Source organism: Ixodes scapularis, unplaced genomic scaffold, assembly GCF_016920785.2.
Source record: "Ixodes scapularis isolate PalLabHiFi unplaced genomic scaffold, ASM1692078v2 PGA_scaffold4__175_contigs__length_147842914, whole genome shotgun sequence".
In the NCBI taxonomy this organism is placed as follows: Eukaryota; Metazoa; Arthropoda; class Arachnida; order Ixodida; family Ixodidae; genus Ixodes; species Ixodes scapularis.
In genome coordinates, this window is record NW_024609879.1 from 31,301,176 (window position 1) to 31,312,809 (window position 11,634).

Here is an 11,634-nt window from a genome sequence, read left to right on the forward strand (position 1 = left end):
CTGACGGACGGCGGCTCTTTTATTAACATATATCACGTGACATCATAGATGCACAAACACACATAACACAAGATAAGACAACTCGATAAACCCACCATCAAGGCATACTAGATAGAACACACGTTGCGCCACCTGGTGGCAAAATCACTTATCACAGACCACTACACTCTTCCCTCCTTAAAATTTTTAAAAAGAAACGGAGGGAAACAAAGCATAAAATCACAATTCGAAGTTCACCACAATAAAGACAACGCTTAAAAAACATTCTCTCTTTTTTTTTTTCGTCTCTCCCCTTGTCCGTTAAAAAAAATTGTAACATGTGTAACCGGGTATCGGCTCACAGCGGCGTTCCTTGTAACGAAACGGCCGATCGTCTGGCTGTCGCGGAGCAGTAGTAGCTCGTTTCATCCATGTCACCACAGTATGACAAAAACCATAGACAGTTTCTACATCAGATACAAACACAGTCTCCGATTTCCTATAGCCTGCCTCGAGTTGCCACAGATTTGGACTGAAGTTTGTTTGCCTTTGTTTTCCTGTTTTGATGTCTATGACACAGGTGTAGTGTATGTTAGCAATTGTTAATGGGTAGTTAGGTGTTGTCAAGAGTTGGTGTTTGCCATGGACATCTTTTTACCTTGGCCAAGGATACCTAAAGCGTTTTCATTATTAACATGCTATGACATAGTGCTATGTAAGGATGCAAAACAAAGACACATTGGAGACATTTGGAGGAATATAAGAAACACATGGAGAGACATCTCGAAAAGGAAGCTCTTGGACCTGAAGACTACACTCCACACGGGAACTCCATACAGTCTCCAAAACAACAACTATGCGTTAAACAATGTTGATAAATGAATTCTGTTCACTTTCCATATTTGAGTCATCTGAAGAAATGAAAGACATGCCATAGTCTTTCAACTTTGCTGGAAGACGTTTCTTTCGTTGTGGTCGTAGGGGAGTACTAGCAGCCAATGCGTTTGCCAAAGTCACTGACGGCTGGGATACGAAAAAAAATCACGGCTTGAAGGGTCGCACTGCACAACCACTGGGTCACAGGGTACCTCCACTTGTTGGGGAGCCCCACTTGGTTCGCCAGGACTTGGTTCATCTGGGAAACCAGGCTGCACGGAATCTCCGAGCGCAGCCGGAGGCTCGGTGTCGGGCCACCAGGAACATCCAGGTTGCCCAGGCGTCGGCCCAGACTCGCCAGACAGTAGAGATTGAGGAGGCCCAGGGTCACGAGCACCGGGGACGAGCAGTGGCCCCGGATCAGAAACTGTATGATTTTCAGGTGTACTGTGTGGAATACTATCGTTTTGATCTATACGTGGTGCGAGGACATTTGGAAGTGGAAGTGAAGGAATACTATTGGAGAGTTCACGAAAATCTTCCTCGTCTGAGTAGATGTCGGAATCTCCCTCACGAGGCCGTGCAGACGCCTTCGTCAATTTACTGGCGTTCCAGGTCCTTCCATCATCGAGCCTGTACGTGGCTGATCCCAGCTGGGCTTCAACCCTTTTCGGCTGTGTATGCCTTGACTGAATTTTGCCACGAAGTGTTGGCTTGAACACGCGCACGGCTTGACCGGCGGAAAACTGTGGCCGCTTGGCAGCCTTCCGGTGATCCCAATATGACTTCATGTTTTGTTGATAACTTTGAACCCTCTCGGGAAGAAGAGCACGTTGTTGTAAAACGAAATCAGGAACCTGCCTTGTAGGTATCCCTTGGAGGTTTAGTTTAGACCGGTGGATCCGGCCATGCAATAAAAGTGAAGGGGCAAACCCCGTCGCAGGATGTACCGTACGGCGGTTCGCTTCGAGATGGTCTCGAAGAGCGTCCATATAAGGACGGCCTTGAACTATAGCTGCCTGAAGGCACGTCTTGAGAACACGGTTAAATCTCTCCACCTGACCGTTACGTTGTGGATGATACAAGGACGTTTTCAAATGTTTGATGCCATTTTCACGAAGGAAGTCTTGAAATTCTTTGGACATAAACTGTACCCCGTTGTCTGTAGCAAGCTCACAGGCAAGTCCTCCATGAGCAAACACATTTCTCAAAAAGGAAATGAAAGTTGAAGACGTTACTGCCGCGGCAGACTGCACCTCAGGCCACTTCGAATGATAATCTATCAAGACGATGAAAAACCGTTGACTCTGTGGCGCCCTGTCGATAGGGCCTACGATGTCGACAGCAAATGTTTTCCCACGGCTGGTCGGGGAACTTTGTGGGCTGCAACGGAGCGGGTGCGGCCTTTACAGGTTTATCAGTCGAATGGCACACCGTACAATTTTCCACTTTTGTTTTGATCTCCTGGTTCATGCGGGGCCACCAATAGTTGTTCGTGATATTCCTTGGCGTGTCTAGTGTGCGAGATGGATGATGTGGTCACGGAGTGTTGATGGTGGCACGAGCCTTTCTCCACGATACAAGATATCTTCATACAGTGAAAGTTGCTCACGCACTTGAAAGAACGGTCGCAAGTCGGTGTGGATGTCATTACCCTCCGGCCAGGACGTGGTAGTCTACCGGATTACAGATGGAAGGATAGTGTCATTAGCCGTAGCCTGTTAAAATGCGAGTTTGGACATGGGGACTGTGATAAGAGAAACGACCTCCTCGGTAAATTCCATACCATTCTCTGTGTCGTTAACGGGTAGCCGTGAAAAAGCATCGGCAACCAGGTTCGCAGATCCCTTCTGATATTCAATAGTGAAATTATAATTAAGCAGCCAGGCTGTCCACCGGGTGATCCTCAAAGGGCGGATCCCAGACCCCTTGCTAGAAAGCAGGGCGACTAGAGCTTGGTGGTCTGCTCGTATCACAAAGGACGGACCCCACAGATACACATGCCACCTCTCACAGGCCCACAAACAGGCCAGCGCCTCCTTTTCACCTGCTGAATACCTCCGCTCGGCATCAGTCAACGAGCGCGAAGCGAAAGCGACAGGACGCGGCTGACTTCCGTACTGTTGTTGCAAGACAGCCCCAAGACCATAGTTAGATGCATCCGTAGCCAAAACGATAGGAAGTGTTGGATCAATTATCGACAAAATCGGAGCACTTTTTATGGTAGCCTTTACATATTGGAAACTGGCCTCGGCTTCCGGGGACCAGTGAAAGCGAACTCCTTTACGGAGAAGACGAGGCATGAGCTCTACGACAGTTGAGCAATGAGGGATAAATTTACTGTAATATTTAACAAGTCCCAGAAATGCTTTCGGTTCGGTAGGGGTTTCAAAATTCAGGACTGCATCTACCTAGTCCTTCCGCGGAATGATAGTGTCCCAGAAACGAAAGTTCTGTTACTCGAAAAACTCCTTTACGATTTAGCTTTATCCCGGCTTGGGAGATACAAGAGAGGACCTGACGCAGATTCTCGTCCTGTTCTGACTGCGTAGCACCGTAGACTATTATATCATCAAGGTAAAACTGGACTCCTTTGCAATCCTTCAGGATTTTTGACATGATGTTTTGAAACGCTACGGGTGCCGAAGCCAACCCGAAACAAACGCGCTTGAATCTGAACAGTCCCTCATGCGTGATAAAAGCAGTGAGATCACGACTCACCGGGTCGAGACGAACTTGGTGGTAAGCGGACGCCAGGTCCAGCTTGGAGAAGCAACTGCCACCACGCAAGGAACCCAGTAGTTCATCGATGTGGGGTAGCGGGAAGGAATTGATGACCACCGCTTGATTTGGCGCACGGAGGTCAACACACATCCGCATACGTCCGTCAGTCCGCCGAACGACGACGATAGGTGAAACCCACTCGGAGGAATCCACTCTCTCGATCACATCTTTTCTTTCCAGTCTGATAATCTCTTCTGAGACAGCATCCCTCAGGGTCATCGGAAGTCGGCGTAGCTTGGACTGTACCGGTGGCACGTGCAACGCTGCTTGATAGTATGGGCAAATACGATACAGCTTCGCCAATACTGGAAACTCCTCCGAAAACATATAGGAGCGGCGGCGAACGCGACAGTGGCGCCTCTAGCGGACTCGGAGTCTACGGAAGCAGTCGACGCAATGGAAAAGTATAGGCTCCGCGACGTCCTCCAGCTTTACGAGCCCCGTTTCGTCACCCTAACAGCAGAAACAATTTATTACGGTCCGTCCGCTTGCAAAGCGGAATCCACTGATCGCAACTGCAACGACAATAGAATAACAACGCGCGCATAAACGAAGATAGAGCAGTTTATTTAGCGGTCTCAATCGCCTCTCAGGGGACCACACGCGTTTGAAACGCGTCTGGGAAGCGGAAAAAAGGCGTTTAGCTACTCGAACTACGTCGTAATCATTAAAACATGCAAGAACGACGTGTTAATATTACCAGAGCAAGCGCACGAGCTGCTGGAGCATAAAGACAAAACAAAAAGTAAGGATAAAAATGACCGTGCAAACGCTTATCGAACTTTGCAGAAAAAAATGGTGTCGCCACTCGCGACGAAAATAAAAAGAAACGGGAAAGAGAAGCGAACAACGGCGAATAAAACAAAGAAGCTAGCAAAAAACTATTTCAACGACGACGATCGTTTCGGCGCTTATAGAAAAAAACGAAAGAAAAATGGAAAGCAGCAAACGAATAGCCAGCTGGTGGTCGCCACCGGTGCTAAGTTCACGACGAACAAAGCGGAAGCAACAGACGAAACTAATGAAAACAGAAGAAAGCGTCCCTTTTTTTTCACCTGCTTGTTGTACATTTCTTTATTTGCTTTCGCGGCGTAGGTACGGACTGAAAACAAAACAGGGGAAATAAATAACGTAGTGCCGCTCACACTGCCCGGTAAAAAAGAGTCGCAGAAATGTTTTGCAGGCAGCAATCTTCTGTATGTGCTAGCAGTGAGTAACCTTTTTTTGCTTTCGAATTTCTTTTTCCAGTGACTTTGGCGGGTTGTTCGTTCGCTTGCTTGACAAAGCAGTTTAAAAGTGCATTCAAGTACTTATTGACGTAGGTGTCCGTAGGTTGACGTAGGAAGGAGAAGAAAGATTTTCCACCACATCGCACAAACTTGTTTTTGCAATGGTAGGCTGCACGTATAGCATGCCTGCCATCTCTAAGTATGCTCTGGGTTGATCAACAAGTGATGACCCGTAGCAGACGTGCCGGCCGGAGTACACAAATAAAATTCGAATAAAAATGTATAACGAGCTTACACTTCTTAATATATTTCATAAATATCAAAAAGCACGTATGACGATTTTGGATTAGAAAGTCAATCGAAGGCGAAAATAGGAGGTTATCGCAGACGACAGTGGAAGAAAACAACAACAGCAGCAAAGTTGCACACGGCCCTCAAAATGCCCGGGCCTAGCGCAGACGAACCGGGGGTAGTAAGCGCCGAAGCGAAGGAAAGGGAGTCAAAAATAAGCCAAACAAAGCAAGGATACGCAATAATTTACACGACGGCAAAAAAAAAAAAAACAAAAAAACAAGAGCAAAAAGAAAACAAAACATATACACAGTACCATATAAGCAGGAGGAAGAAATAACACGGCAGAGTGGCGTCGCCTCAAAAATATAAAAGAAAGAAGACTCAAAAATGGAAAGAGTGGAGACGGTTCAACGGGTGTCGGCCTTTATCGTAGAAGTAAAAAAGCAGCGAAGCAGAAGATGTTGGTCGTCCCCGCGCTAACAATCGGAATTTGTGCACTGTAAATAACGTGACTAAAATCACCTTTTTTCGCGGGGCTACGACGCTCTCCCCTTCTTTCTTTACAAGCGCGAGAAGTCTGCTTTTTTCGTAACTCCGCTTTTGTTAATCTATAATCGTGTCAGATTTGCATATGCACAACGACTTCTTTCGGAGCATACTGACATCGCCGTAACGTACGTGGTTCGAAATTGACTTCGGCTTCTTCATCCGCAGACGATCATAACGGGATTAGCCAGCTCGCCTGTTCGACGAAACGGTTATAAGCAAGATATTCATAAGAAATGGGAATTGCAATGACAAAACGAATTGACTGATAAGAACAATAAAGTTGAAACGAAGCTATGTTCTGAAATGTTTGTACATTTCCCTTTTTCACGAAACAGCGCGAAGGCATACATTCGTGTTTTGCATGGCTTACATAAGTTGTGACAGAATGTATTCTTCGGGAGAACTCCGAAATCGCACCCAGAAAGCTGTAACATCTTCCCACGCGAAGAGAATGCCCTTCACTCATGAGCTGGCACCCATTTTTTAACTTTCAAAGCAGCGAATGTCCGTGGCAATTTTTTTTCGTTGGTCACCTCGCACGGAGATAGGCAAAACCAATGCATTTTGGAGAATTTGTCTGCTAGCGGAGACTCCGAGCTCGTCAGGGGCGCTGCAATCATTTTTCGCCCGTTTTCCGCGGGAGTTGCCAGTATTGGCTTCCACGGTATTTGGTATGGGTGGAATTCTTGACCAAACCCAAACCTGGACTAAAGAGAGGTTCAAATTCTTCGAAGCCTTTGGGCACTTGGACTGATCTGGAAGGAAAGGACTTAAAACCTGAGATGCATTTGTGTTTTCATGGCGTAGCAGTTGTGCAGTGATTTTATGACTTGTATTCTCAGGACTTGTGTTTTAAAGAAGATGCGGTTGATGCAGCCCATGGCTCTCAGGATGGCGTCGCAGAATCGCGGCTGTCGACGAATCGTGGTCAAAGTCCGCGGGAACTTTCGGAGTGATCTCTTCCGAGACCGATGACGATGTAGACGTGTTGGCACCCGAAGGTACAAAAAGAGAAGATGACCGGGACCTTGCATCTTTGGATCCGGCCGGTTGGCGGTTTTGGCAGGACGTGATGGTGAACGGCCGTCGCTGCAGGGGAACCGCCGTCCTCACATACTGCCGTGGAACTCCTCCTCCCTGAGCTGCATCAACATGCGTGATGTCGGCCATGAAGGCATCCCGACGATAAACAGCTCCTGCTGCTTGCTCGGCCGACTCAACGGGGACGCTCGGCAGCATCTCCGGCACCAGGGATGGCCCAACAATGTTCACAGGATTGTTACCTCTTGACGACACATTCCGTGAAAACGGTCGGGCCGCGAAGTAACGGCCGGAGCTCTGGCCACGGCTGGGGAACGACTTTCGCCGCGTTTCACTGACGAAGGCCGCCGACGGTGGGCGGCGACTCCGACAAACCACCGCAAAGTGGCCCGTCTTTCCACACAAAAAACATGCCGCACCAGACGCTGGACACTCGTTGCGGTTGTCGCCGCGTCGACCACAGAAGTTGCAGGGAACACCGACTCCTTCATCTCCCTGCCTTGAAGGAGGAGGGTAGCGCAGACGCTGGGGTGTGTGGTGGTGTGAAGTCCGGGGCACGTGACTGGAAGTGACGCCGGACCGGCCATCTTGCCACCGACTTCGGGAAGGAGCGGGCCATGGACCACCGCTTCATCTTGGACGGCGGGCGTTCCAATGGGAACGTGCGCAAAGACGCGCTCGACGGTTGCCGGCGCCGCTCCGCTAGCATTGGGACCCTGCTAAAAAAAACCGTATAAAAATTCACACTGGTTGACCCGTATATCTCATACGGTGTTATGTGATACGGGTCTCCCGTATGCTACTGGAAACCCGTACCTGTACAGGTTGACCCATTCAGATACAGGAGCCCGTACCTGTATGGGTTGACCCGTTCAGATACGGGACCCGTACCTGTACGGGTTGACCCGTTTAGGTAAGGGAAACCGTGCCTGTACGGGTTGAGCCGTTTAGATATAGGAGCCCGTCCGTACCTTACAGGTTGACCCATTCAGATATAGGAACCAATATTTATACAGATTCACCTGTTCAGGTAGAGAAACCTATATCTTTACAGGTTTACCCGTTCTGACGCAGTAATAGGAATCAACATTGTGTTGAACGTTTGCATACGGACGTACGGATCTTTGCAGGTTTAAAAATTCGCATGCATTTGTCATGCAAAGAGTGAGCATGAGCCAGGTCATTTCAGGTTATATGTGTATTTAGTGAAGGCAAATTGGCATACTGCAGAACATCAACAAGAAGCTTAACCTCTAAGCAAGCTTAGAAGTCAAGCTTCTTGTTAATATCCTGCAGTACGATATTAACAAATTGGCATACTGCAGTAGGTTGACACGAGCTCTCCTCTTCCCTGGAGAGGCCTCTCGAGGATGCCTCCATATCTACTCGTTGAAGGCATCTGCAGGCGAAAATAATACAACAATAAGTCATGTATATCTACAGTTTCTCCAAAAATTTAATATTTTACTTCCTGCATTTATAAGCAAGCAGTTTCCACTACAATTTATGCTTTGTTAATATCTTGTGATACCATGCAGACTCCAAGAGCAACTTCTTACGATTACGCAGTCTGCTGAAAACAGCAGGTATGCATGATTCGGCCAGAAAGTTTTGAACCAGTTCAGACCGAGTTCGGAGGAGTGCAGAAGCAGTGCGGAAGTCGGGCTGCGGCTGCGTGAACTTAAGCTGCAGCGTTACAAACGACCCTGTAATTGGTTTCCGAAAGACCGAGGAGGTGCCATCTGTTACTGCATGAACACTGAACTGACTTCAGCCAGCGCAAGATTCTGTGGAACTGAGGCTGAGCTCGTGCAGCACTGTAATAAATCGAACAGGCCAGTTCAGCGTCCAAGCAACTTCTGATTGAATCTAATGCATCACTTCTTACACTATTTGAACAATATCGACTGGTTCAAGCAAATCGAAAAGACCTAGTGTGACTTCCCAGAACTATGCACTTGAAGTTTGCTTGAAACAGTGTGTTCCTTGCATTTCTGTGTCTATAAAAATAATAGACCCTAAAGCAGGGGGACAAAAAGGAACGGAAAGACACGAAGCTCCGGAGCTTTATGTCTGTCTGTCCCTTTTTGTCCCCACGCTCCCGGGTTACTACGTCGATCCTTAACCAGCTCGCCTGCCTGCTAACTAAAATGAAAGTATGTTCTATGAATCCAAATATGTATTTTCAATTATGAACATGGGCCTTCGATTGCCTAAAGCCTCGAACACATTTCATGCCCAACAATGTCACCATGGAAACGAGTGAAAGGAACATTAAACACACAATGCTCGGCAGGCGGTTTTTGTGCGAAAGAAAGATTTTGAGCCGCAATTGTTGTTCTGGGCATGTATATAAATTAACAACACAGATTTGACATCAAGAATCATTTAACAGATTTAATATCCGTGTCACGACCCTTCAATGGTCCATTCATACGTGATAGGAGGAATACCCGCGATGAGAAGGTAGTTTAGCAAAAATGGGCAGTACTCAGACAGAGCCAAACATAGTTCGGTTCCAGCGGCTCTAGTGGACAAACAGACTCGTTTCACAGCTTTGCTAGTACCAGCTTTTCGTTCAAAAGAAAAAATAAGTGCATCACAGCTCCGCCGGGAAGCCAGCAGAAGGTCCTGTGAGCAGTCCTCTGATATCATAGAACCCCCTCTAAAACTTGCAGGTATTAGCAGATATTTGCGACGCGGAGCATGTTGCTGTAAAACGTCCATAGTGTGAATGCATCAGAAAGCGCCAAGCGACCTAGATGACCGTGACAAGGTCACCTTATTTTTCTTCATATATTAGAAACAAAGAAGGAGATAAGGCTTCTTCATTTCGGTTTTGCACTAGGAGCTTTACGTTCCTAACGCTCGAGCTCGTCGAACTGTGACCCTTCAACAGCCTATAACACTGAAAGTTCTGAAAGCCTTGGAATATTTTATCCCATTCATTTTGCCGTAGCAGATTGCAACTTCGGAAGCCATAAGGTTTGAATGTCTCACCAAGTATGAGACATCTGTGAGAAGTGGGCACTTACTGCTGACTGCTGCCAACTTGACTGGAGTCAGGACCTTCTTGGCCACGGCGCCCTTGAAGCGCCGTCATGGCACCCCTCACACTCGACCCATGCAGGTCCTCCCTGCCGAAGATCAGCTTCATGGCCTCTTTAACGAAGATGGAGTCTCCCCGGGCTCCCCTTACGTAGGACAGTTTGTACTTTTGCACCAAGACACCGTGGCCAAGGTGAACCTAGAAATATATAAAAATGCTCTACAGGAAATGCAGCCAGCCATTGGTCCTAATCTCGATCTTTCGAAACTTGTGCAGACGTCTGCCGCACAATGACACTTTTTTCGGACGCAGGACATGCGAGGCAGCTCTTCACGCAACATCTTGGTGGTATTCTTTTCGGAGCTGATCACGGAAATTCACCACGGGCACTCACTACTCATCTCCAACTTCTCAATGTACAGAACAACTCATCTTGAAGTGCAGAACGGAGAGTGGAACAAACATAACTGCAAAGGAATCGCATAGCAAACAGTTCCAGCCATGCATGTCGTCTGCTGTACACAGAAAAAAAAGGACACAGAAGAGAAAACAAAAAGCTCAGTCGGGTGTAGCCACGCGACCTCTCCCACTCCCACTCTCTCCTCTCCACTTCTCCTACCTCCGTGCACGGGTTTCAGTTTCGGTTCTGAGCAGTGGCGCTTTCTGGCTTTCATAAAAATATATGTGACTCTGTTGCAAAATATTAATTATGTAATCTTTCGACACAATAAATCGCCTGGCAAAAAATGAAACTTTTTTTTTTTGGGGGGGGGGGGGGTGTAAGTGTCCTTTAAATGAGTTCTGAGTAAGGGGGAAGAGAGAAAAAAGGGTACCAATTATAACAGAATTTTAATCTGGGCTCGTGGTACCCGATTTATGAAAAAGCTCGAAATAAAACGAGGACACTAAATAGAAAACGTTTCAGAAAAGCGCCAATTAATTGGAAAGAAATATCTTATCAATGCACGGTTCTACTCTTTACATTCATCAGCATTTTCAAGCAGGACAATGGTTCAATTTAAGGAAGCATACAAATAACCTCATTCAAGGAGCTGTGGAAACCATAAAATGCAGTCACTTGCCCAATATCTGAAATGAATATTCAATGAAATCCTGAACTTACCTCATCATCGACCTCTGCAAGCACTGGCACACACTCGGGAGGTGCCTCCGGTGGGCCTGCTACAAGAACCGCTGCTGGAACAGCAGCATCAGCGGCCGGTAGCTCGCACAACGCGAACTGGAGCAGGAGCACCAGCTGCAGGAACTGCCTCTGGGCAAGCTGGAGGAGCTGACTCAACACCGCCAGACGGGACTTTGTCCACTGCAACATAATAAAACAATGTTTAGAAACAAGAAACGGTTACAGGAGCCGACAGATTTTTCGGACGCCAAAAATTCAGACATGCTTGGTTATTCAGACTTTAGCACTTTCCTTGTCCGCTGATGGCATGAGGGCTTCATAGTGCTTCATGCCACAGAAGGCTATCGGCAGTGTGCCTATTTGTTTTTCCGTAACACACCGGGACTGGAAAAGTGGTGAGAGCAGAACACACAAAAAAAGGACGAAACACAAAACCAAAAAAGAAAAAGAAAAAAGGAAATGCGCTCAAATTCGCCGGCAGAGGGCGGCAGAGAGCATATTTACAAAAAAATGCCGGTGAATAGCTAATGAATATTCATACCTAGCACTTCCGACGGTTTGCGAGATATAAGCTCAATCTTTCTGACGAAATCCAATGCTGTAGCAGATTGTCTGGCCACCATTTGACCAGTTGCACAGTTGCGTCGCTAGGCACAATCTGCCGCCCGATTAAAGTTCAGCCTTGTTGG

At 47.3% G+C, this 11,634-nt stretch overlaps 1 protein-coding gene across 2 annotated transcripts; it reads right to left on the reverse strand.

Annotated features, from left to right (window-relative positions):
- Positions 1 to 6,572: 6,572 nt before the first annotated feature.
- On the reverse strand, positions 6,573 to 11,374 carry LOC121837577. Of its 2 annotated transcripts, XM_042293225.1 has the most exons (4): positions 10,925 to 11,374; positions 9,788 to 9,999; positions 8,073 to 8,151; positions 6,573 to 7,468 (listed from the first exon to the last, which is right to left on the reverse strand). In XM_042293225.1, exons 1-4 carry the CDS (start codon positions 11,132 to 11,134, stop codon positions 6,980 to 6,982), a joined length of 990 nt encoding a protein of 329 aa, XP_042149159.1. In that variant the 5' UTR covers positions 11,135 to 11,374; the 3' UTR covers positions 6,573 to 6,979. The 2 variants fall into 2 exon arrangements, with proteins under 2 accessions (XP_042149159.1, XP_042149160.1); XM_042293226.1 differs by lacking the exon at positions 6,573 to 7,468 and having other exon boundaries at positions 7,974 to 8,151.
- Positions 11,375 to 11,634: the final 260 nt, after the last annotated feature.